At 43.2% G+C, this 27903-nt stretch overlaps 1 protein-coding gene across 1 annotated transcript in view; it reads left to right on the forward strand.

The window, feature by feature from the left end:
* LOC111951182 (copine-8) overlaps positions 1-27903 on the forward strand; it is a 122931-nt gene that overhangs the window by 84661 nt on the left and 10367 nt on the right. The window contains exons 9-17 of the mRNA XM_023969252.2: positions 716-820; positions 3242-3283; positions 5369-5444; positions 9776-9829; positions 9942-10003; positions 22665-22711; positions 23586-23767; positions 24595-24722; positions 26371-26473. Coding sequence (XP_023825020.1) covers positions 716-820; positions 3242-3283; positions 5369-5444; positions 9776-9829; positions 9942-10003; positions 22665-22711; positions 23586-23767; positions 24595-24722; positions 26371-26473 — 799 coding nt within the window. The remainder of the gene's footprint in view (positions 1-715; positions 821-3241; positions 3284-5368; positions 5445-9775; positions 9830-9941; positions 10004-22664; positions 22712-23585; positions 23768-24594; positions 24723-26370; positions 26474-27903) is intronic.

Genomic DNA, 27903 nt, shown 5'->3' on the forward strand with positions numbered 1-27903 from the left:
TACACACACACAAACACACACACCTATGTTACAGCTGGCAGAGCAGAGAGGAGATGACCTAGAGGGAGCAGTGGTTGGAGGGAAAGCTCCCTATTGCCCCCCCTGACCTCTCTGTACAGGGGTCAATCCTCTCTCGCTCTCTCTCGCTCTCACTCTTTTTCTCTCTCTCTCTCACTATCAGTTAATGGAAGGTGAAGCTCTCTGAACTCATATTCCACACTGCACTATATTCACTTTAAAACCATTTACTTTTGCAGTGAATGATGATTATACTAAGAATTCCTCAGTTGATGGTAATTGCTCTTAGAACTGAAACAGATATTTTTTATGCCGGTCATCATGATGACATTTGCATTTTTTTTATCGCTCGATATTTTGGCAAAGTATGGAAAAAAGGAATCAATGTCTTAGAGATTTGTATCACTAAATGAGTGCAATTTATCTTATTGGGGGGAAGAAAGATCTGAGGGAGCTGAGAGTCAAAGAGAGACGTTTAAACTTGAGAAAAAACTTGAGAAGATCGCAGGAAGATAGTTTGTCTCGCTAACTCTAACTTTGCACAGACACTCTGAGGGAATGAGAGAGAGAGAGAGAATGGGAGGAAGATGTGGGGAAAATAGAGGGGGATAAAGAGGAACAGTGAAAGGAATATTGTCCAGTGATTGATTGATCCATTGATAAGTGTATGGCTTGTCTTGTCGCTGTGTTTCTCCAGGTTCACAATCTGCCATAAGACAGAGGTGGTGAAGAACACACTTAACCCAGTGTGGCAGGCCTTCAAGATACCTGTCAGAGCACTCTGCAATGGAGACTACGACAGGTCAGTGTGTGTGTTGCTGTGTGTGTGTGTGTGTGTGTGGTGTGTGTGTGTTGTGTGTGTGTGTGTGTGTGTGTGTGTGTGTGTGTGTGCGTGTGCGTGTGCGTGCGCGTGTGTGTAGTGTGGCCAGCAAGATTAAACTGGCATTAACTGTTTTGCTGAAGTGTGTGAGGGCCATGGTGATCTTTTTTTTTACAATTTGAGTGCTTTGTAAAAATTATTTTGTGACAGGATCTAATCTGCAAGAGGTGAAAATATTTTTTAGATGGACTCCATTTTAAAAGAATCACCATGCATGCATGGAATTCCTTGGTTGCCAAGTTGGTTGTGAACCTATTGTCACGTCCTGACCATAGAAAGCCTTTATTTTCTATGGTAGAGTAGGTCAGGGCGTGACTAGGGGTTTAGTCTAGTGGGGTTCTAGTTTGTTTTTTCTATGTTGGTGTTTTAGTATGATTCCCAATTAGAGGCAGCTGGCTATCGTTGTCTCTATTTGGGGATCATACTTAAGTAGCATTTTTTCCCACCTGTGTGTTATGGGATATTGTTTGGAGTTAGTGCACTTTGCACCTCTGTAGTCACGGTTTGTTCCTTTATTGTTTTGTCTTTGCTATGGTTTCACTTCTTTAATAAATTATGTGGAACTCTACATTCGCTCCGCCTTGGTCCGACCATTATTACGAACAACGTGACACCTATTAAATGCATATGGAAGCTATTATAATGAACTCCAAAGGAGAAATTAATGCTTGGTCTGCTTATGAATAGCCTTCCTCTCTGCAATCATCTTTCTCCCTCAGTGGAGTAGTCTATTCACATGCATGACTGACAGACAGGTGTCATGCCCTCACTCAAATGTAATGGCCCTTAAATCCAGGGTGTAAGAAGCGCTGCAATAGTCTTTCACACACAAGTTTGAAATTCCCAGTGTGCGTGTGTGCGTAATGTAAAGGACAATGTGTGTGTTTCACTCCGCAATCCCATCTCGGGGATTGTGTTTGTATTCATCTCCAGTTGTCAGCGGGCTTGTTTGCCAGTGATAAGGCACAAAGCCCCAGATGGATGGCCTGAGCTAGTCAGGCTGCATTGATTGGAGCAGAGCTGGGCCCTGGCTCTGTCTGAGTTGTTAGGAGGTTAGTTAGAGAGAGCTCATTGTTATCAGTGTGTGGGGAGCCAAGGAAGCACGCGAATGAACGCTTAGACACACACACACACACATACATATACATTGATTTACGCACACACACACAGCGAGAGTGCGAGTCTCTGGGGGTCTGGGATGAGAGATAAGGGAGAGGCAGGACGAGAGCCACGAGAGAACGCTAACAATGGAGAGCTGTGTGTCCCCCTGCTGATAGTACCAACGCTGATGGGCCCTTGTTAGAGACACACACTCTCACGCACGCACACATACACACTTTCTCCCGCAACCATGGGGACTACAGAAGGAGCAGCAAACCCATTGTCTGTCCTGTCAACTCATCACTCCTGTCGTGTCCTCAGAGCATCTTCAGGTTGTGCTTCAATACAGTAATTGTTTTCCAATGAGGGAGTTAATAAAGTCTACTGCTGTTTGTATGAGGGGTCATCCCCCGTGCTGTCCTCCTCTACAGTAGATGGGTGCCATTTGAGTCGCAGTGCAGGACTCCCTCCCTCAGGACCCAGGGGAGGTGTTCTGGTAGATTACTGTAGGGCTGGATGGCTTTATCTCCTAAGCCTTGTATCTAGTCAGCTTAGATGGATGGTGATGGGCTCATCCTTCAATCCATTTAGTAGGAGGCTGAGCAGATTGTGTGTGTGTGTGTGTGTGTGTGTGTGTGTGTGTGTGTGTGTGTGTGGTGTTGTGTGTGTGTGTGTGTGTGTGTGTGTGTGTGTGTGTGTGCTCTGACAATGCCGGAGTGTGCCTCCTCTTATCATCATACCCCCTTACGAACCCCTTCAGGAAACTCATTAACCTGTGACTTCTCACCCGGTGGTAATCTATAACTAATGATTACCTTTTCATCTAAGCGTCTGTTCATTATTTTCTTCTTTCTTTTTTCTCATCTGAGAAGAGAGGTGAAATTGAGACAGGTGAAATTGGTGCTGGGTGGAAATACGCATAGCCACAGTCAACTACTTATCTCTTGGCCCTGGTGAAGGAAAATGGCCACTAGTCAGGGGAAAACGATTCTTCAGTTTGAGGGGATTGGATGATGGTGGAAGAGCACTGCTTTTCTCTCTCTAACGTTCGCTATTTTGAACACTAATATAGACATGATATAGATGACTATAAACGATCCTCCTTCAGAATAGTATGCATTTGAACTTAAAACTTGTTTGGTGGGAATGTACAATGCCATGGTCATAGATTCTGCTGATAATTGTCCTGTTAAACTGAATAAATCTGTTTCTAATATATATATATATTTTTCACCCTACTAGAACGATCAAGATAGAATGCTACGACTGGGAAAGAGATGGAAGGTAATTTAATTTGAGTCTTAATTGAAAAGCACCTTCATTAGCATGATATAATCCACTGTGTTATCTAAATTAGGATACTTTAACTAATCCTAATCTATATTTCTAGAAGGTAAGGAAGCTGGAGGGGATGCTGATTCATTCAACACACATTGACACGTTGTTGTTGAAGTGGGGGAATTGGATTGGCCCATAAATATAGAGGCAGGGCCAAGGGCGGGGCAGCAGTAGAAGAAACACCAACTTGATATGAGTGTCAACATTTCATATTATGGGTTTAGTGGGCAAGGGTATTGCACTGGGGTATTACATTACGGTATGCTCTCACTCCCTCTGTCTTGTTGCCTCTTTATACCTGTCAGCGTTATGTCAAGTGTTACCAGACCTGTCTTTGCTTGCAGGTAGAGGGGTTAACCTTTGTTTACGAATTTATTTTATTTTAAGGAAGTGCATTGAATATACAGTGCCATGAAAAAGTATTTGACCCCTTTCTGATTTTCTCTACTTTTGCATATATTTGACACTGAATGTTATAGGATCTTCAACCAAAATCGAATATTAGATAAAGGGAACCTGAGCGAACAAATAACACAACAATTACATACTTATTTCATTTATTTAATAAACAAAGTTGTACAACACCCAATGTCCCTTGTGTGTAAAAGTAATTGCCCCCTTACACTTGTTAGGTTCTAAATTTGAGTAAATAAATCACGGACACTGAAGAAGCTTAACCATGTCTCCTCCTTATCGCTAAACATTCCATCATTATTGCTGAGCGGGGAGCTAAGTGATATGATCCTTCAACGGTTTCTCCCCTTGTCAGTACTGCCACGTGCGATCGTGTTCCCTGCATTCAACCCCTCCCAAGTTTCATTATAGCACCCGTCATGTCTCTTTTGTAACTAATGTTCCTATTCTTCTGAGTATAACAATGTTCAAAGTTTACCCCAGAATCCAACACACTTAATAACTGGTTGTGTCACTTTTAGCTGCTCAGTCGATGTGGAGGATTTCGTCATCCAAAAAGTTACTTTTGAATCATCTGTCCGTAGAACATTCTTCCAAGAATCTTGCTGATCCTCCAGGTGCTTTTTGGCAAACTTGAGTAAACTTTTTGGATGACACGGGTCCCATTATGCCTGGCGAAAACCAAACACTGCATTTCACTGTAAGAACCTTTTACCAATGGTCTAGCATGGTGGTGGTAGTGTGATGGTTTGGAGATTCTTTGCTGCCTCAGGACCTGGACGACTCGCCTTAATAGAAGGAACCATGTATTCTGCTCTGTATCAGAGAATTCTACAGGAGAATGTCGGTCCATCTGTCTGTGAGCTGAAGCGCAGCTCGGTCATGCAGCAAGACAATGATCCAAAACACACAATCAAGTCTACATGAAAATGGCTAAAACGTTTTGGAATGGCCGAGTCAAAGTCCAGACCTAATCCCAATTGAGATGTTGTGACAGGACTTGAAATGAGCAGTTCATGCTTGAAAACCCACATATGTCCCTGAGTTGAATTAGTTCTGCATGCAAAAGTGGGCCAAAATTCCTCCACAGCGATGTGAGAGACTGATCAACAACTACAGGAAGCATTTGGTTGCAATCACTGCATCTAAAGGTGGCACAACCAGTTATTGAGTGTAAAGGGGCAATTACTTATTCACACAGGGGAATTGAGTGTTGCATAACTTTGTTTATTGTAAACTCAGGTTCCCTTTATCTAATATAAGGTTTTCGTTGAAGATCTGATAACATTCAGTATCAAAAATAGAGAAAATCAGAAAGGGGGCAAATACTTTTTCCCACCCTCAAGTGGCTACATGAAAAACACAAGTGAAATCTCTACTTACTCACTCTCAAATAATTATTAAATGTCTATCTATCTCACTCTTTATTGCTTTAACATTTCATTAATAATAACTTATCTCAACCGATCACATTCCATCCACTATTATAATACTTTGCAATACACTTCTTCATAGGCACGTCGATCAGGCTTCTGCCACTAACAGTGGTGCTTTGTGGGTTGTGTATTTGAAATAGTATGATTTTACTAATGATTGTTTTGTGCGTTGTGTCCTTAGCCATGACTTCATAGGAGAGTTCAGTACCAGCTACAGAGAGCTATCCAGAGGCCAGTCCCAGTTCAATGTGTATGAGGTAAGTGTGTGTGTGTGTGTGTGTGTGTTTGCGTCATGTTTACGTATGTATGTGTACTTGGTGGAATGCAATATTATGTATCTGTATACTTTTAACGTCACTCACCCACACAGAAGCACATTTAGTAAATCTCCTCTGGAGCGATTCTTTATGGCATTTCTCCTGGAATTTCATTCACGAAGTTGGACGTAAAGTGAGGGAGTTTTGATGGATGGCCAGCCTCCACACTCCGTCTCTTAAGATAGAGCTGAACAGTTGTTCATTAAAAACAATATTCTGAGTGGGAAGCACACAGGGGGACCCTTATTTTAAGCAGCTGGTGTTTGTCTAATGAGAGAAAGAAGACACACAGCCACACCGTGATTGTGTGCTGTCATCCAGGATTCTGGCACTGGGACATGAGAATCTATCATAATTTCCCAAGTCACAGCTCTTGGCTTCCACCCATATTCTCTGGTTTGTTTTTTTCCTCCACAGTAAATTGTACAATTTAGGAGAGGAGGTTCTACATCACTTTACTGTGTGTGTGTGTGTGTGTGTGTGTGTGTGTGTGTGTGTGTGTGTGTGTGTGTGTGTGTGTGTGTGTGTGTGTGTGTGTGGTGTGTGTGGTGTGTGTGTGTGTGTGTTGTGTGTGTGTGTGTGTGTGTGTGTGTGGTGTGTGTGTGTTGTGTTGTGCCTTCCCTTAACCAATCGTCCATTTGTTAACAGTAAGCACCCAATGCCCAGCATCAAATTTATTTGTCACATACACATGGTTAACAGATATTAATGCAAGTGTAGCGAAATGCTTGTGCTTCTAGTTCCGACCATGCAGTAATATCTAACAAGTAATATAACCTAACAGTTCACAAACAACTACCTTATACACACAAGTGTAAAGGAATGAATACGAATATGTACATAAAAATATATGAATGAGTGATGCCCAAACGGCATAGGCAAGATGCAGTAGATGGGTAGAGGACAGTATATACATATGAGATGAGTAATGTAGGGTATGAAACATTATTTAAAGTGGCTAGTGATACATTACATCAACATGGCAAGATGCAGTAGATGGTATAGAGTACAGTATATACATATGAGATGATAATGTAGGCTATGAAAACATTATATAAAGTGGCATTGTTTAAAGTGGCTAGTGATACATTACATCAAGATGGCAAGATGCAGTAGATGGTATAGAGTACAATATATACATATGAGATGAGTAATGTAGGGTATGTAAGCATTATATAAAGTAGCTAGTGATACATTCCATCAAGATGGCAAGATGCAGAGATGGTATAGAGTACAGTATATACATATGAGATGAGTAATGTAGGGTATGTAAGCATTATACAAAGTGGCTAGTGGTAAATTGATTACATCAATTTTTCCATTATTAAAGTGGCTAGAGTTGAGTCAGTATGTTGGCAACAGCCTTAGAATAGAAGCTGTTTTTCAGTCTCTCGGTCCCCGCTTTGATGCACCTGTACTGACCTCGCCTTCTGGATGATAGCGGGTGAAAAGGCAGTGGCTCGGGTGGTTGTTGTCCTTGATGATCTTTTTGGCCTTCCTGTGACATCGGGTGGTAGGTCCTGGAGGGCAGGTAGTTTGCACCCGGTGATGCGTTGTGCAGACCTCACTACCCTCTGGAGAGCCTACGGTTATGGGCGGAGCAGTTGCCGTACCAGGCTGGATAACAGCCCGACAGGATGCTCTCGATTGTGCATCTGTAAAAGTTTGAGTGTTTTTGGTGACAAGCCAAATTTCTTCAGCCTCCTGAGGTTGAAGAGGCGCTGCTGCGCCTTCTTCACCACGCTGTCTGTGTGGTGGACCATTTCAGTTTGTCCGTGATGTGTACGCTGAGGAACTTTAAACATTCCACCCTCTCCACTACTGTCCCGTCAATGTAGATAGGGGCTGCTCCCTCTGCTGTTTCCTGAAGTCCACGATCATCTCCTTTGTTTTGTTGACATTGAGTGTGAGGTTATTTTCCTGACCACACACTCCGAGGGCCCTCACCTCCTCCCTATAGGCCGTCTCGTCATTGTTGGTAATCAAGCCTACCACTGTAGTGTCGTCTGCAAACTTGATGATTGAGTGGAGCGTGCATGGCCACGCAGTCGTGGGTGAACAGGGAGTACAGAAGAGGGCTGAGAACACACCCTTGTGGGGACCCAGTGTTGAGGATCAGCGGGGTGGAGATGTTGTTACCTACCCTCACCACCTGGGGGCGGCCCGTCAGGAATTCCAGGACCCAGTTGCACAGGGCGGGGTCGAGACCCAGGGCTCGAGCTTAATGACGAGTTTGGAGGGTACTATGGTTTAAATGCTGAGCTGTAATCGATGAACAGCATTCTTACATAGGTATTCCTCTTGTCCAGATGGGTAGGCAGTGTGCCGTGTGATGGCGATTGCGTCGTCTGTGACCTATTGGGTCGGTAAGCAAATTGGAGTGGGTCTAGGGTGTCAGGTAGGGTGGAGATGATATGGTCCTTGACTAGTCTCTCAAAGCACTTCATGATGACGGAAGTGAGTGCTACAGGGCGGTAGTCATTTAGCTCAGTTACCTTAGCTTTCTTGGGAACAGGAACAATGGTGGCCCCCTTGAAGCATGTGGGAACAGCAGACTGGGATAAGGATGGATTGAATATGTCTGTAAACACATCAGCCAGCTGGTCTGCGCATGCTCTGAGGACGTGGCCGGGGATGCCGTCTGGGCCTGCAGCCTTGCGAGGGTTAACACGTTTAAATGTTTTACTCACCTCGGCTACAGTGAAGGAGAGCCCGCAGGTTTTGGTAGCGGGCCGTGTCAGTGACACTGTATTGTCCTTAAAGCGAGCAAAAGAGTTGTTTTGTCTGTCTGGGAGCAAGACATCGTGGTCTGCGACGGGGCTGGTTTTTCTTTTGTAGTCCGTGATCGACTGTAGAACTTGCCACATACCTCTTGTGTCTGAGCCGTTGAATTGCGACTCCACTTTGTCTCTATACTGACGCTTAGCTTGATTAGCTTGATTAGCTTGATTGCCTTGCGGAAGGAATAGCTACACTGTTTGTATTCGGTCATGTTTCCGGTCACCTTGCCCTGATTAAAAGCAGTGGTTCGCGCTTTCAGTTTAGCGCGAATACTGCCATCAATCCATGGTTTCTGGTTGGGGAATGTTTTAATAGACGCTGTGGGTACAACATCACCGATGCACTTGCTAATAAACTCGCTCCGATTAGTCGGACCAGCGTTGAACAGACCTGAGCGCGGGAGCTTCCTGTTTCAGTTTCTGTCTATAGGCTGGGAGCAACAAAATGGAGTCATGGTCAGCTTTTCCAAAGAGAGGGCGGGGGAGGGCCTTATATGCGTCGCAGAAGATAGAATAACAATAGTCTAGGGTTTTGCCAGCCCTGGTAGCACAATCGATATGCTGATAGAATTTGGGGAGCTTTGTTTTCAGATTAGCCTTGTTAAAATCCCCAGCTACAATAAATGCAGGCTCAGGATATGTGGTTTCCAGTTTACATAGAGTCGAATGAAGTTCTTTCAGGGCCGTTGATGTGTCTGCTTGGTTGGGAATATACACGACTGTGATTATGATCGAAGAGAATTCTCTTGGTAGATAATGCGGTCGGCATTTGATTGTGAGGAATTCTAAGTCAGGTGATCAAAAGGACTTGAGTTCCTGTATGTTGTTATGATCACACCACGTCTCGTTAATCATAAGGCATACACACCCGCCCTTCTTCTTACCAGTGAGATGCTTGTTTCTGTCGGTGCGTCCATCGTGCCCGATGATCACCATCTTCTCTTTTACTTGTGAAATACGCCGCTTGTGAGCAGCTCCTGTCTCCCTGGTCCTCTCTGTCTATCTGTTGACTTGATGTGACATCTACTCTTGCCAGAGCAGTTACTGAACACAACACAAGGGAAACCAACTGTTACTGTGTGTGTGTGTCTGTGTTATGTGTGTGTGCGTGCGAGTGTGTGGATGTATTTTTTATTTTAAAAAATACATATACATTTTATTTTACAAGCCAGATGCAATAAAACAGCTAGCATCACCTTTAAAAGGCAAATGTGCCCTTCCTTACTTATTCCCTCCAATCTCCACCAAGGATGCAGAGGGTTAGAAATCCATTGTAAATTGGGCTGCCTCCCAAATAACACCCTCTTCCCTTATAGTGCACACTATGGGCCCAGGTCAAAAGTAGTGCGCTACTAAGGCAATGGTTTAATTTAACACCTTGAAGCTCAGATTAAAATATATATATATATATAAGAGAGAGAGAGAGAGAGAGAGAACAATTGTGTTATAATCAGACTCCATGTTTGAATGAGGCTGCTGTTCTCTCAACAGGTTATAAATCCGAAGAAGAAAGGAAAAAAGAAAAAATACCTAAACTCTGGAACGGTAAGCCACAACGGACACTGTCCATCCGTTCTTTTTATGTTGATTTGAGCTTGGTTTAGTCATTGTCTTTATTGTAAAGCCCGTTCCATCCTTGTATCAATATTGTCTCCAGGTAACTCTGCTCTCATTCCTGGTGGATATAGAAGTCACCTTCCTCGACTACATCAAAGGAGGGTGAGTGACACTGCCTTCTCTCTCTACAGTGTGAATGCAGAGACGGAGTGAAAGAACCTCTCACTCCTGCATTCCCTCGTTTATTCATATAGAAAAGAGAAAGAAAGACAGAGAAGTCGAGAGAAAATAGAGAGATTGACAGGTGTGCAGATGTGGAGTCCGGTGGAGGGGGACGTGAGGAGAGTGAACTGTATGTGTGTTCATTCCGGCCCTCTAGTCCATGGCTGAATGGGTGATGGTGGCTGAGTGTGTGCAGTGGTGCGTAGCAGAACGCTCGCCCACACACACTTCCTGACTTTCATAAGACTCACAGCGGAAGGCTAGTCAGGCTTGCACTCCAGAGCATGGGTCGAACGGTTAAACAGGAAGAGAGGGAAAGGTTTAGAGAGACCGAGATGGAGAGAGTCAGAAAATCAGAGAGACAGAAAGAGAGGGAGAGAAAGTGAGAGAGGTCTGTGATGAAATGAGAGACACAGAATGGCCATTTTGAAAGCAGCACTACAGTCCTCTTATGGCCTGTTCTTGACAACACTTCTCATCTAAAGGTCATGGATCATGTGTGGTATTGTACAACAAGGGTAGGTAGGGTAGCAGAATAACATGTGGTGCACTGACCCTTACACAGTCGGAGCTCTCTCAGTATTTCGATGAGCATTTACATTGTCAATGGCAGTCAGAGGAGGAGAGGGGAGCTTTTTTCAATCAAGCACAACATCTCATTGATATTGAGCTCTTTCCTCTCGGCATGTAGTCAGTCCTATACAGTCTGACATGTAGGAAGTTGGTCCTGTTTTGAGCTGTCGCCTGAGGGTGAGCTGAGGGGTAATCATCACTGACACTGACCCTCCTGTGTAGTTTAGGAAGTGTAGTCATGTGCTGGTTACTGTTGTGAATGTGTTCTCAGTCAACATCAATTTTAAAATACATGTTAATGAATATATAAATAACTAGGGCCGGGACAATACCAGTATCGCGATACTTGTTAGTGTGGTGGCAAGGAAACAAAATATGAAGCAAATTTGTTTAGGAAAACGGCCCTAATGTTGGAAACAAACATCATTATGTTGTCACGCAGAGTCCTATTTATTTATTTTTCAACATATAGCACACAATATTTGGCACACAGGAGGTTTTTAAAGGACCAAAGAGTTTGGTCTGCTTCGTGTAAAAAATGTTGCCATGGGAAAAGTATTGCAATACTGGTAAATTGTCCCAGCCCTATAAATAACAGTGAATGTCTTCACAGCCCCAGTCAATGAGACAGCTGATGTATCTACATGTATGTAGAGGTGGATGTCTCTCCTCCCATCATATATGAGTAATACAGGACAAGCCAGAGGCTGAGGTCACTGACCTTTCCATGTGAGATCTACATTTAATTCCTCTACCAATCAATAAGGTATCGGCAGAATACAAAAGAATATGTGGATAATAGATGGATATACTGAACAAAAATATAAATGCAACATGCAACAATTTCAAAGATGTTTCTGAGTTACAGTTCATATAAGGAAACCAACCAATTAAAATAAATTCATTAAGCCCTAATCTATGGATTTCACATGACTGGTCCTGGGAGGGTATAGATCCACCCACTTGACAGCCAGGCCCACACACACACACAACCACTGCGGTGTGAGGCTGGTTGGACGTACTGCCAAATTCTCTAAAACAATGTTGGAGGTGGCTTATGGTAGAGAATTTAACATTAAATGATCTGGAAACAGTTCTGGTGGACATTCCTGCAGTGTCAATTGCACGTTCCCTCAAAACTTGAGACATCTGTGGCATTTTAGTGGCCTTTTATTGTCCCCAGCACAAGGTGCACCTGTGTAATGATCATGCTGTTTAATCAACTTATTGATATGCCACACCTGTCAGGTGGATGGATTATCTTGACGTAAATGCTCACTAATTTGAGAGAAATAAGATTTTTATGTGTGCTGAAAATGTCAGGGCTCATTTATTTCAGCTCATGAAACATGAGCACTTTACATGTTGTGTTTATATTTTTGTTCAGTGTAAGTGACTGATTTGGTCTTATGTAGCAAAATTTGAAATTGTGTTTTTTACATTCAATAAAAGTAGAGACTCAGAGCTAGAAAATGATATACCATGCACTACAATGGAGTGATTTGAAAGTTGATAAACCCCACTTCTGATTTGAAAGTTGATAAACCCCAATTTTGAGGAAATGGCCCTTTTCTTTGTCTACACCCATTTAGCATAATTCACTACCTCTTAAGTCTTAGCCCCACCCATCTCTTTAAGGATTCACATGTGAGACCATGTGCTAAACAGAGATGGTAAGGTAGTGTAGTAAACAACCAAAGTGGTGAAAGTAGTAGCCTGCAATAAGGAAAAACTCCAGGTAAAAATACACTTTATCTAGTCCTTGGCCTATATCCTAATCTGACTTTGGTACAGGGCGTGTTGTTCGTCACATTACCATCTGTGGTAAACACACACTATATAAAATACAAGTTTGTCACATGCACATGATACAGAAGGTGTAAACAGTACATCTACAATGCATATGGAAAGTATTCAGACCCCTTGACTTTTTCCACATTTTGTTACTTTACAGCCTTATTCTAAAATTGWTTTTTTTTTTTTTAAACGATTTCCCTCATCAATCTACACACAATACCCCTTAATGACAAAGCAAAAATGCATTATTAGAAATGTTTGCAAATTTATAAAAATAAAAATAAAATATCACATTTACGTAAGTATTCAGACCCTTTACTCAGTACTTTGTTGAAGCACCTTTGGCAGTGATTACATCCTTGAGTCTTCCTGGGTATGATGCTACAAGCTTGGCACAACAGTATTTGGGGAGTTTCTCCCATTCTTCTTTGCAGATCCTTTCAAGCGCTGTCAGGTTCAGTGGCGATTTTAGCATGTAAATCTTGGTGGGGCAAACTCCCCAATTTTTTTTTAGATGCATGCCAGCAAAGCCACAACACAACACTAAACAATATATTACTTGCACTATAATGGTGACAAACGGTGCCCACAAACTGTTAGGGCCTACATAAAGCTGTCCCAACAGCAGAGCTTTCTTTTCAGCACCATGGAGTGAATCCTTACCACCGCTACAACTGGCTATCAGAGGAGCCTTGTCTGGCAGCGAGTCTTTCAGCCTCGTTTACTGCCTTTTTAAAAAACATAGCTGATATGGCTGACTTGCTTAAACAAATGTGGTTTCTACTGACAATTGAGATGTAGACACTATGGCATAAGGGAATGATGTGCGGATAAGAGCCATTCCGTAATTTCGATATTAATGAGTGAGCTAAGACGGACATAGTCAATATTACTGTGTTCAGCACTTTTGACATGTACAGCGACAGAATGCAGAACATGGGCTGCTCTTACAGTATTTCCCTGTACACCAAGTCAGAACTGTAGGATAAATAAAAGGGCATATAAGCAGACAATGAAACCTCTTACAATATTATATGATGACAATTCTCAAAAACAGGTTATAGGCTACACATGCGCCACCGAGTCAGAACAGTAACGTAGGCGAAATTAAGAGGTAAAAATTGACCAAATTATTTGGGTGAGGCACATGGGCTACTAACAGCTTACCACACAACATACAGTTGAAGTCGGAAGTTTACATACACTTAGGTTGGAGTCATTAACTTGTTTTTCAACCACTCCACAAATTTCTTGTTAACAAACTGTACTTTTTGCAAGTTGGTTAGGACATCTACTTTGTGCAACACTAAGTTGACTGTGCCTTGGAAAATTCCAGAAAACGATGTCATGGTTTTAGAAGCTTCTGATAGGCTAATTGACATAATTTGAGTCAATTGGAGGTGTACCTGTGGATGTATTTCAAGGCCTACCTTCAAACTCAGTGCCTCTTTGCTTGACATCATGGGAAAATCAATAGAAATCAGCCAATATCTCAGAAAAAAATGGTAGACCTCCACAAGTCTGGTTCATCCTTGGGTGCAATTTCCAAAAGCCTGAAGGTACCACGTTCATCTGTACAAACAATAGTACGGAAGTATAAACACCATGGGACCATGCAGCCGTCATACCGCTCAGGAAGGAGCATTCTGTCTCCTAGAGATGAATGTACTTTGGTGCAAAAAGTGCAACTCAATCCCAGAACAACAGCAAAGGACCTTGTGAAGATGCTGGAGGAAACGGGTACAAAAGTATCTATATCCACAGTAAAACGAGTCCTATATCAACGTAACCTGAAAGGCCACTCAGCAAGGAAGAAACCACTTCTTTAAAACCGCCATAAAAAAGCCAGACTACGGTTTGCAACTGCGCAACGCGACAAAGATCGTACTTTTTGGAGAAATGTCCTCTGGTCTGATGTAACAAAAATAGAACTGTTTGGCAGTAATGACCATTGTTATGTTTGGAGGAAAAAGGGGGAGGCTTGCAAGCCGAAGAACATCATCCCAACTGTGAAGCACAGGGGTGGCAGCATCATGTTGTGGGGGTGCTATGCTGCAGGAGGGAATGGTGCACTTCACAAAATAGATAGCATCATGAAGATGGAAAATTATGTGGATATATTGAAGCAACATCTCAAGACATCAGTCAGAAAGTTGAAGCTTGGTTGCAAATGTGTCTTCCAAATAGACAATGACCCCAAGCATACTTCCAAAGCTGTGGCAAAATGGCTTAAGGACAACAAAGTCAAGGTATTGGAATGGCCATCACAAAGCCTTGACCTCAATCCCATAGAAAATTTGTGGGCAGAACTGCAAAAGTGTGTGCGAGCAAGGAGGACTATAATCCTGATTGTTACACCAGCTCTGTCAGGAGGAATGGGCCAAAATTCACCCAACTTGTTGAGGGAAGCTTGTGGAAGTCTACCCAAAGCGTTTGACCCTTGTTCAACAATTTAAAGGCAATGCTACCAAATACTAATTAAGTGTATGTAAACTTCTGACCCACTGGGAATGTGATTAAATAAATCATTCTCTCTACTATTAGACATTTCACGTTCTTAAAATAAAGTGGTGATCCTAACTGACGTAAAATAGGGTATTTTTACTAGGGTTAAATGTCAGGAATTGTGTAAAACTGAGTTTAATTGTATTTGGCTAAGGTGAATGTAAACTTCCGACTTCAACTGTACATGTCTTTACTATAAAACCCATTTAAAAAACACACAGGAGGTCCCATTAAAAAAAAGAGACTCCTCGAATGTTACAGTATAACTCGCACTCTGTAGGGCACTTTCAAGTGAATTTACTGCTGTATGCTAATACATGTTCTGGACACGCCACTGCAAAGCACCACCTGGAGTTTGATAAACGGCATTGGTGCTATGACGAAATCTATTTCTCCGAGAAATTGTATTACTATAAAATAATATCCACATAATTTTGTTGCATAGAATATACAGTAGCTCAGTATTTGTATGATTTATTTTATACAGTATTTTTTGCTCATCTTTATCAAGGGTGCCAGTAATTATGCACCTGATTGTATGTAACACAATGGCCGTTGTCCACAGTGATATGGACGTGTGACCATCACTGAATTGATCCTGTGGATGCATGTAATATGGACTGTATGTACACTGAGTGTACAAAACATTAAGAACACCTGCTCTTTCCAAGATGTAGACTGTCCAGGTGAATCCAGGTGAAAGCTATGATCCCCTATTGTTGTCACTTGTTATATCCACTTCAGTCAGTGTACTGTAGATGAAGGGGAGGAAATAGGTTAAAGAAGGATGTTTAAACCTTGAGACAATTGAAACATGGATTGTGTACGTGTGCCATTCAGAGGGTGAATGGGCAAGACAAAATATTTAAGTGCCTTTCAACTGGGTATGGTCGTAGGTGCCAGGCGCACCGGTTTGTTTCAAGAACTGCAAAGCTGCTGGGGTTTTCACTCTCAACGGTTTCCCGTGTGTACCAAGAATGGTCCACCTCCCAAAGGACATCCAGCCATCTTGACACAACTGTGGGAAGTTCCAGTGGAGCGCTTCCGACATCTTGTAGTCCATGGAGGAGGGGGGGCAACTCAATATTAAGAAGGTGTTGTTAATGTTTGTACACTCAGTGTATATTGATGTGGTTTAATGTGTATGAGTGCGATGGAGGTTAACAGTGTAACTGGAGACAAGTGTGTAGGAGACAGGAGTTTACTTTTTTACTCTGCTTATGTAAAATGCATACACAAAACGAGGTCCTTCTGAATGTTGTAGAATAAAAAGCACTTTCCTAACTCCCAACATTTTATGTTTTTTTGACAGAGTGGGCCAAGTGGTGTACCCTGACGTTTGTGTGACTAAATGAAGTGGAAAGCGATGTTTTTGCTGTTTGAAGCCTAAATGGATGATAATGGACTATAGTGCTCATGTTTCATAATAACTGCTCCATGCTGAGCTCTTCTCACACAGCCTCCTCATACCCCCTCGTGTCTCTTCATCTGTTTGGCTTGTTTGATAAGAAATAGCATGTTACTTTAATAGGTATAATCTACACTGAACAAAAACATAAACGCAACATGTAAAGTGTTGGTCCCATGTTTCATGAGCTGAAATCAAGATCCCAGAAATGTTCCAAATCCCTGTTAGTGAGCATTTCTCCTTTGCCAAGATAATCCATCCACCTGACAGGTGTGGCATATCAAGAAGCTGATTAAACAGCATGATCATTACACAGGTGCACCTTGTGCTGGGGGCAATAAAGGCCACTTTGAAATATGCAGTTTTGTCACAACACAATGCCACAGATGTCTCAAGTTTTGAGGGAGCATGCAATTGTTATACTGACTGCAGGACTGCCCACCAGAGCTGTTGCCAGAGAATTTAATGTTAATTTCTCTACCATATGCCACCTCCAACGTTGTTTCAGAGTATTTTACAGTATGTACAACCGGCCTCACAACCTGAGATCACGCGTATGTCATCGTTTGCTGATGTCAACGTTGTGAACAGAGTGCCGGGGGGGGGGGGGGGGKKTTWTGGGSRGGCAWAAGCTACGGAAAAACGAACATAATTGCATTTTTCCGATGGCAATTTGAATGCACAGAGATACCGTGATGAGATCCTGAGGCCCATTGTGCCATTCATCCACCGCCATCACCTCATGTTTCAGCATGATTACGCACGTCCCCATGCCGTAATTATCTGTACACAATTCCTGGAAGCTAGGGCCTCCCGAGTGGCGCAGCGGAGTGCTAGAGGTGTTACTACAGACACAGGTTCATTCCCAGGCTGTGCCACAACCGACCGTGGCCGGGAGTCCCATAGGAAGGCGCACAATTGGCCCAGCGTAGTCCGGGTTAGGGGAGGGTTGGCCAGTGTGGCTTTTACTTGGCTCATCGCGCTCTAGTGACTCCTTGTGGCGATCCAGGTGTCTGCGGGCTGACTCCGGTCGCCAGTTGAACGGTGTTTCCTCCGACACATTGGTGCGGCTGGCTTCCAGGTTAAGCTGGCGGTTGTTAAGGAGTGCGGTTAGGTGGGGCATGTTTCAGAGAACGTTTGATTCCACCTTCGCCTCTCCCGAGCCCGTTAGTTAGTTGCAGTGATGAGACAAGATTGAAAAAAGTTCAAATTTCTGGAAGCTGAAAATGTCCCAGTTCTTCCATGGCCTGAATACTCACCAGATATGTCACCCATTGAGCATGTTTGGGATGCTCTGGATCGACGTGAATGACAGCGTGTTCCAGTTCCCGCCAATATCCAGCAACTTTGCACAGCCATTGAAGAGGAGTGGGACAACATTCAACAGGCCACAATCAACAGCCTGATCAACTCTATGCAAAGGATATGTGTCGCGCTGCATTAGGCAAATGGTGGTCACACCAGATACTGACTGGTTTTCTGATCCACGTCCTCACCTTTTTTTTAAGGCATTTGTCACCAACAGATGCATATCTGGATTCCCAGTCATGTGAAATCTATAGATTAGGTCCTAATGAATTTATTTCAATTGACTGATTTCCTTATATGAACTCCACAGCATTTAGATTTTGATTGACACCTGTATGGAGATTCGCCTCATTAGCCAAGAGCGTATTGAAGCCCTCACCCTGACAGGTTCTGAGTGAGAGCAGCCATTGTTAGTGACTCACTCCAATCTGCTCATTTTCATTAGCTCAGAAGCCCTTGGAAGTGAATGGGAATGCACCACAACTATTAGCATTGGAATTAGCATAGAGAATGGATGGGTAGTGTGTTGTAAATCCCCTATCTCTTATCCAGCAGCACACAGCTGTTATGTGTGTGCATGTGTGCGTGGGATTGGGACCCTCATTCAGTGTTAATGTATCAACACCAGTTATTGTATACAAAGGGATGAACACGGTCCATTTGAAACAGAATTAATCCAACCTTCTGTTCTGCTTGTGCGGCTTTCAAGTTGTATTAAGCGTGCGTCAATGCTCCCTTAGTGGTTGCTGGGGTTACGTTATGTAGGCAGCATGTAAACAATCAGTCTTCTTCTTCTCCTCCTTCTATCCTTCTTCTCTAAACTTCCACAGTATCACCACCACTGCACAGTACCATGGTTTGTCATACATTGTCAGAGCCTTGTCCAGTTGAAGCACCCAGGGCTTTAACAATAACACTAGGAATGGATTGCTCTCTGAGTCCCAGCTGTTTAATAGGCATTTCCCATCATATATCTCCCCTCCTTTCTCATTAACCCAGCCCACCTCTCTCTGTGTCGCTCTTTCTCCCTCGCTCTCTGTCACGATCGTTATAAGGAGTGGACCACGATGCAGCGTGGTATGTTTCCATCCTTTTATTTGGAAGAGAAACTTAAAGAACATAAACAATAACGCGAATAAACAAAACGTGACGCTCAGCGTAGTGGTCGCAGGCAACTATACTTAGACAAGATCCCACAAAGCACAATGGGGAAATGGCTACCTAAATATGATCCCCAATCAGAGACAACGATAAACAGCTGCCTCTGATTGGGAACCACACCAGGCCAACATAGACATACAATTCCCCTAGATAACCCACCCTTAATCACACCCCGACCTAACCAACATAGAGAATAAACAGCTCTCTATGGTCAGGGCGTGACACTCTCTCTCTCTCTATCTCTCCACTCCAGTAACAAAAGGAGGATGCTTCTCTGCTCACCCTAATCTTCTCTACTTACACTGCCATTATATTCATCAGCTCATCTCTCCAGACAAGTTTCTTTCTTTCCCAGGTGTTTTTATTTTTCTGTGAATTGGTCATCAGCTGGCTTTGTGACACACAGACGGGGTAGTTTTCTCTTCTTGCACGGAGGCAAACGGAAGCAAATTAAAGGAGCGCTGTCGAGAAAGGTACTGCACTGATCGCCCCTGGGTGATACTATCGTATAGGAGACATAAACATGAGTCGGGGTGTGTGCGCGCCTCATCCCCTGCACTCTGATAGCTTCAATATGGCTCACACTCCTCCACTCTTTTTATTTTTTTAACCTTTATTTAACCAGGGAAGACTTTGGGATTGACATGTTTTTCTCAAGTGAGCCCATGTAGTCGCTCTATAGACTGCCTCGTCACTTACGGTTGGGGAGATGGAGTCCTAATTTATGCATGAAACAATCAAGTGGGGTCAGATGAGGATTTTAATTAGCCACAGGACCAGTACGAATTACTCCTACAGGGTTTCCAATGTCCGCTGGCAGGGGCAGATGGATGCCACTAATACAATAACACTCCTACAGTAGTGCTATTTACTTATTATGAATCACTACCCATAGACAAGGCCGGAAGGGACAGTATGTTAGTCATAGTATGTTAGATGTTTGTTAAGCATGAGAAAATCTCTCCCTCCTCTCTCCCCCTTTCCTCCCCCCTCCCACTCCCCATCTCCTCTCTCTGCTTCTCCTCTCCTCTCTCTGATAATGATCCAGCTAATAACACAGGCAGACATGAAATGGTTTGCTACAAAGTCCTCACAGTCACTTCCGTAGGGATTTGCTGCTTTAACGTTACTTGAGAAGAGCTGAATTTCTATCCGTTACTTTAATGTTGCTTTTAGATAACGTTTCAAGGCAAGCTTCACCTAAAAATGGACCATATTAAAAGTCAAATTCTCTCTCTCCGTATCTGTTGAAAGATTAGCTTTTCGGGTTTGAGCTAGGTTAAAGCGGCAATAAGCAGTAGAAACAATAACAAAGTGCAATCCCTGCCCCTTTTTCGGTAAAAAGCTGAGGGGTGGGGCTGGAGAAATGTAAACTGTCTCAAATTCATAGACAGATATATGGATGCATGGCCTGACCATCCATGATATCAGCTTTATTGTTTTAACCATGTTTTGAGGCTATACAGTGTTTGTTTACATTTACTTTGTTTACAAACATTGGTTTACAAACAAGCTTATATTTTGGGTACTGATGGGGGTACAACAGTTGAACTAAGCTCATGAGTTATATTCTTTAAGAACAAATGGGTACATATCATTCATTTATTAGTGAAAAAATTGATGTAGCAACTGCTGATTGCCCCTTTAAGGTCAGAACGGGCTGGCTAGTTTTCCTGGAACATGCATCGCCAGGGGCAACACCTGGAGCCAATGGGGTGATGTTTCACTCTTACCTCACTGTGCACACTCATCTGTGATTGGTGCAGAAGCTTCAGCTGACCTTTAGCGAGAGCCTTCTGCATTGTAATGGGAATAATTAGATTGTATCTCTGAGTTGTATCTCCACTGATTTACAGTCTCTGAGTTATATGGAAATGACTGAGTAATATTTCATTTCAGACTAGGATACATTTCTCTACTCTTTTTTTATTTTTCTCTCTTTATCCATCTCCTTCCCCTGTTTCTGGCTGTCCTCACACTCTGAACGAGGTGGAAACTCTGTGTGTGTGTGTGTGTGTGTGTGTGTGTGTGTGTTTGAGGAGAGATCCATAATTCAGGCTGGCGGGCCAGTCTGTCTGTCTCCCTCTTGGCACAGAGAGCTGGACCAGATATGACTCCAATACACCACTGTCTCACCTCCTCTTCTCCTTGAAGACTTGTCCCCATGTTCCTTTCTCTGAATATTAAACTGTCTCCTCTCCACTGACTTCTGCAGCGTACCAATGCTCTTAAATATTGAGTGGTACATCTTGGCACTGAATTATACTGAGGGAAAAAATACTTGAATTCATGTAACATGAGTTACATTACAATTCAGTGAAGTTAAAACATTATATGTTTGATGCAGGATTGTCACGTTCGTCATAGTAATCGGACCAAGGCGCAGCGTGTGTAGAGTTCCACATCTTTTAATAAACAGAAACTGAAACAAAACAACAAAAGCACAAACGAAACGCTACTGGTGTGTGCACACAGGCAACTATCTGTAGACAAGATCCCACAAACACAATCGGGAAAATGGCTACCTAAATATGATCCCCAATCAGAGACAACGATAAACAGCTGTCTCTGATTGGGAAGCATACCAGGCCAACATAAACCATTAATCACCTAGATGACCCACCCTAGTCACTATCACGCCCCAACCAACATAGAGGATAAACAGCTCTCTATGGTCAGGGCGTGACAAGGATAACCCAGTATAATGTGCACATTGACTTACACTAGCAGATGTAACTTTTTAACCCTACACAAATATTCTTTAAGAAATGCGCTCAATGGCTTCCGGGTTAAGCGAGCAATGTGTCAAGAAGCAGTGCTGCTTGGCGGGGTCGTGTTTCAGAGGACGCATGGCTCTCAACATTCGCCTCTCCCGAGTCCGTATGAGAGTTGCAACGATGGGACAAGACTGTAACTACCAATTGGATATCACGAAATTGGGTTGAAAAAAAGGTATATAATAAGAAATGGGCTCAAACACATTCTTAGCATGCATGCAAAACGAAGCATAAATGAGTGATTTAACACTACATTTGTGATTTAACTCAGGGGGAATGATGCAAGCATCCCTCTACTCCCTCTGCTCCCTCCTCTCATCCTCCCTCTCTCCTCCCCTCCATCCCTAGACTCTATCTGCCCTAACATGAGGCGACAGCGCCGTACTTCAGGCATCACTCCCCACCCACCCCTTCCTCTCCCAGCAGTAGACCCAGGCTGTGTGTGTCTGTGTGGACTAGAGAGTAGCGCAAAGTCCGACCAGGGCCCTATCCATCCATACCCGCCTCATGGCTCCTAGCCTGACCTGAACCACAGCCAACGCAGGCAGAGTGGCTCGGAGCTGGGGAGAGGAGAGCACAGAGCCCCTGGTCTGGTTCTCCCCCTCCCTCACAATGAGTAAACAGGCATCTTCAGGTCTGCTGCACTAACATGTGTCTGCGGGCTGTGCAGTGCACTCCACATTGCGGGTGACACGTCCAATGGTTCCTTACAGTACCTGATCTATTCAAATACAGGAGGTGGTGGAGAGGGCAAGAGGATGTGTGAGCTACGGCGCACGGCACGCACAGCACACATCAGCACTGTGTGCACTCCTCTGTTGAACCTCTTGTTTGTCTTAACTTCTTGGGATTATAAAGATTTCAATTTGATTTTGTTTCTTCAGGCACCGAGGGCAAGGAGTGGTTTCAACTTGCCTGCTTGCTTGAGCTATGATAATCAGAACATTATTGTGTTTACTAAAGTTCATTAAGCCAATGGTTTATGGTGTGTGTGTGTGTGTGTGTGTGTGTGTGTGTCTATGTTAGCGTGTGGTAAATTAATAATTACTCTCCTCTTGCTTTTGCCTTCCAGGACCCAGATTAATTTCACAGTGGCAATTGATTTCACCGCTTCAAACGGTGAGCAACACACACACACACTCGCACACACTCAACACTTCTCCTAATGGTCGACCAGGGCTGTTTAAATGTATGCATATGGGGTGATCTGTAATAGCCCTACTCCTTTATTGCAGGGCAGGCTAAAACCTAATGCTGTGAAAGAGATGATAGCTTAGTGGTGATAACAGGAATGAATGTGCCTCTCTTGTATATTTTAATGTGTACCTGTTATAGCAAGGCTGGAAGGAAATGACCTATCTCTTAGACTTTATGTTGACTGGGACTACCATATCTCTTAGATAACAACAGATGGTTCAATTCAAACTTAGACCCGCTGATAACTCATAAGCGTAGGGTTATTGCTTCCTTGTTTTTATTTGACGAGGTCCGATATATGATGTGCAGGAGCTGATGTTATGGATGTGTGTCCAATAGGGCCGTTAAAAGATCTAAAGTTCAATATGTCACCATACTCATAACCACTACAGCCAGTGTGCTATAAAGTGAAATTATTCTCCTGCTCATATTGGTCATGTAATTATGCATGTCACTCGTACTGTACCCACTACCCAGAGTCGTATATAGAGGGAAAGGCAGGGAAAGAGATCTAACACGGTCTCTAGTGAAATGGTGGATTATGCTGTCTAAAAGTGTCAGCCTTTTGGTTGAACTCACAACTACCTTTATGTATGGGCAAAATTCAGATAACACTGTATTCCACATATAATGCACCACTTTCTACCATAAACAGCACGGGCTAGCAGTGCACTAAATGGGGAATGGAGTTAAATTTGAGACACAGCCGTTCCTTTCTATATCTGGCTCTGTTGTTCCATTATTGTACCTTGTTATTATTCTCCCATTATTTACCATTACTGTACCTGTTTCCCAGGCAACCCAGCCCAGCCCACCTCCCTCCACTACATGAGTCCTTACCAGATGAATGCCTACGCCATGGCCCTGAAGGCTGTAGGGGAGATCATCCAGGACTACGACAGTGATAAGATGTTCCCTGCTTTGGGCTTCGGAGCCAAGCTGCCCCCTGACGGACGGGTCTCGCATGAGTTCGCCCTGGTAAGTGACCTCTAACCCCTGACCTCTAACCCCCTAAACCCCGATAAGATAATCCCTGCTCTTGGCTTCAGAGACGTTGGAAGAAAACCTGTGGATGGGTACCCCAACACCAGAGTTGTTCAGTCCTGGCTCAGTTGGTTAAATTGTGGGTTTGCTCGCTGCATGGACCACATATACTTCATGTGTTTACCGTGGTTGCAGGCTTGTTTTGTTTACATCTGGTCAAACGCTGCAGATGCACCCATCGAAGCGTAAGCAATTAGACAAGTGAAAGAGCAACAACACCCTAAGCAAACTCCACCTATCTGGCACTCCAGGCAGGCTCAAACGCTCAAAGTTTCATTGTCTACTTAGTGGCTGTATTGTAGAGGCTTAGGATGCCAAGTCCTAAAATACTACCACTGACTTCTATGACTGCCAATGGGAACAGTAACTGTCCTCTCTGTAAGGAAAAAACATTGATCACAGACAGCCCTCCCTCCCATGCCCTCCCTCCCTCCCCCTCTCTCTCCTTCCCTCTTCAGCTCTACAGAGTACTGTAAACAGTAGGATACCACTCAGACAGGAACAGCCTCCAGCATGCTCAGCAGGGATTTCCCATATCTCTGACTGGGCCTAAAGTTGTATTGATGAAAGCTGTGTATTTATCCTCCTCTCCCTCTCTTTTTTTTCTAGTTCTCCTACTTCATTCCACTGCTTCAGAATTTAATTAGAAAGATCTTACATTTTTCTTTTTAGTTTCTTCTCTTTTTTAATTTTCTTCTCCTGCTTGAATGGGATTGATGACAGATGTTTAACTACCCTCCTTCTCATTTTGTGTCTTCCAGAATGGCAACCCCCAAAACCCATACTGTGCAGGTATAGATGGAGTGATGGAGGCATATTACCAGAGCCTGAAGTCTGTCTGCCTCTACGGCCCAACCAACTTCTCTCCTGTCATCAACCATGTGGCCAGGTAAAGGGGCTATGAGGAACAAAGCTGGACTTGAAACAGCTTTAAGGTCACTTCAGTGAATTTTCGAACCAAATTGAAATTCAACTTATGATTTGAAAATTATATTACCCACAGTTTTCTATTTTGGAGTTTTTAGATTCACTCCCTGACCTGACTGAATACACATAGCAGGGTGATAAAATCAGAGGGCGACATCTGTAGATCTTCCTTCATTAAGTTTCATATCACATTCCTACCAATGCACACCTAAACCTCCCAGGCATGAGAGAGCCATATGTCTATATAGAGCCATATGTCATGATGCCTGAGTCTTGAGTAGATCAATACTAACTAAGATGGCCTGAACGTGTGTATCGATCCACTGTCCTCTGTGTTCCAATGAGAGCCATTCGCCACGCAGGCTGTATGTTGTGATTGAGTCATTTCCCTGGGAGCAGGAAGGACAACAGAGGAAGTCTGCAGACTAACAGAGAGCTAACAAAGATGGATCAACTTGTATAAGTGCAAGTAGATGTTTCAGTACATAACTCACAGAGTATTATACTGAGAATGAGTTGGTGACAGTGTTTCGGCCACACGGTCAGACTAACGGACACTTAACTGAGATTCTTCAATTCTTAAGTGTGACTATGCTTCTCAGGGCATGCATAGCTCACAGAGATAATTTCACAAATAATCAGTGTAACAACATTCCACTGTAGAACTTTAACGTTAATTGAGTCACAGAAAAGGTGCTTCTGAGCTGTTAAATAAATAAAAAAATTTAACTTTTGTCACGTTCTGTTCTTTAGTTAACCTGTAAACGTGTTGTTTGTGTGAGTGAACAATGAACAGTGACTACACAGTCCTTCTCACACACATACATGCGCGCGCGTGCACATACACACACACACACACAGTCCTTAAGCCTTAATGAGTTTTCCTTAATGAAGTAAAGGTGCTGTCAGAAGACTTGAGATTAACAGATTAGTGTGTGTGTGTGTGTGGTGTTGTTGGTGTTGTGTGTGTGTGTGTGTGTGTGTGTGTGTGTGTGTGTGTGTGTGTGTGTGTGTGTGTGTGTGTGTGCATCCACATGCATGTGTGTGTGCCTATTTGTTGTTGCTCGGAAGCCAAGGAAATATTGAGTTGAGGGGTGACAACCCAGTGCAAAATTTGTGTGTGGCTTTCAGAATCCACAATCATTAGTGCCATCCTAGAACACTACCTTACCCCTCTCCTCCCTTCTCCTCACCTCTCCCCTCACTTCCAGGCACCGCTGTCATTCCAGCCTCCTTTCCTCTCATCGACTCTGTCTCATCTCCTCGTTTTAATAATAACCACTCCGTTCCTTCTCTGCCTTGCCTCACGCTCCTCGCAGTTTAATAACTGTTCAATTGACTTCTCTGTATCCGACACTGCAAGCATCTGACGTTCTCTCTCCGCACGCCTTACGTGTGTTTGAGAAGCACAGGGAGCAGTCAGAGGCCAGGGCCCATGTTGTGTAAAGTCGGTGCCAGAAATAATATCACTACCCAAGCCAGTTCATGCCGGGTTTGAAAGGTTACATCTGTAGGAAATAAAGACAATTGTATAATGTAGGGTTTTATGGATAATATAAACACTTGTGTGGTTCACCTATGTACTCTGTGTTGATCTCTCCTGTCTGTAGGTATGCTGCTTCAGTGAATGATGGCTCTCAGTACTTCGTCCTTCTCATCATCACAGATGGAGTCATCTCAGACATGGCCCAGACCAAGGAGTCCATCGTCAACGTAAGAACAACAACTGCTAAGCAATGTTCCCACTTTGGCAAAGACCACATTCACGGTAAACCCTGCATATGTCGGCTCAATCGGAATGACCTTTAAATGGACATTTTTCCAAATCCACGATCTGATTGAATCCCGGCCCTAGTCACTAGATGGCCAGTATGGACGCTAGTGGCTAAGACACACATCACTGTCTGTATTATCATAGTCAGGGGAGATGAAGTGGGCATAGTAATATGTATGTATGTATGTATGTATGTATGTATGTATGTATGTATGTATGTATGTATGTATGTATGTATGTATGTATGTATGTATATATGTATATATATACATATATGTGTATATATATATATATGTATATGTGTATATATATATATATGTATATGTGTATATATATGTATGTATATATATATATATATGTGTATATATATATGTGTGTATATATATGTGTGTATATATATATATATATATATACAGTGGGGAGAACAAGTATTTGATACACTGTCGATTTTGCAGGTTTTCCTACTTACAAAGCATGTAAGGTCTGTAATTTTTATCATAGGTACACTTCAACTGTGAGAGACGGAATCTAAAACAAAAATCCAGAAAATCACATTGTATGATTTTTAAGTAATTAATTAGCATTTTATTGCATGACATAAGTATTTGATACATCAGAAAAGCAGAACTTAATATTTGGTGCAGAAACCTTTGTTTGCAATTACAGTGTCACGTTCCTGACCTGTTTTCTGTTATGTGTTTGTATTATTTAGTTGGTCAGGGCGTGAGTTGGGGTGGGTTGTCTGTGTCATTTTCTATGTGGGGTTGTTTGTGTTCGGCCGGGTATGATTCTCAATCAGAGGCAGCTGTAGATCGTTGTCCCTGATTGAGAATCATACTTAGGCAGCCAGGGTTCACGTGTGTGTTTGTGGGTGTTTGTCTTCCGTGTAGTCGTTGTGCCACACGGGACTGTTTGTCGGTTTTCGATTTGTTATTTTGTTTCATGTGTAGTGTTCAGTTCGTTGCAAATAAATTATGGACACTAACCACTCCGCATATTGGTCTGATCCTTCGCGCCTCTCCTCGTCCGAGGAGGAGGAATTAGAAAGCCGTAACATACAGAGATCATACGTTTCCTGTAGTTCTTGACCAGGTTTGCACACACTGCAGCAGGGATTTTGGCCCACTCCTCCATACAGACCTTCTCCAGATCCTTCAGGTTTCGGGGCTGTCGCTGGTCAATGCGGACTTTCAGCTCCCTCCAAAGATTTTCTATTGGGTTCAGGTCTGGAGACTGGCTAGGCCACTCCAGGACCTTGAGATGCTTCTTACGGAGCCACTCCTTAGTTGCCCTGACTGTGTGACTCATGCTGGAAGACCCAGCCACGACCCAGCTTCAATGCTCTTACTGAGGGAAGGAGGTTGTTGGC

Source organism: Salvelinus sp. IW2-2015, linkage group LG3, assembly GCF_002910315.2.
Source record: "Salvelinus sp. IW2-2015 linkage group LG3, ASM291031v2, whole genome shotgun sequence".
NCBI lineage: Eukaryota > Metazoa > Chordata > Actinopteri > Salmoniformes > Salmonidae > Salvelinus > Salvelinus sp. IW2-2015.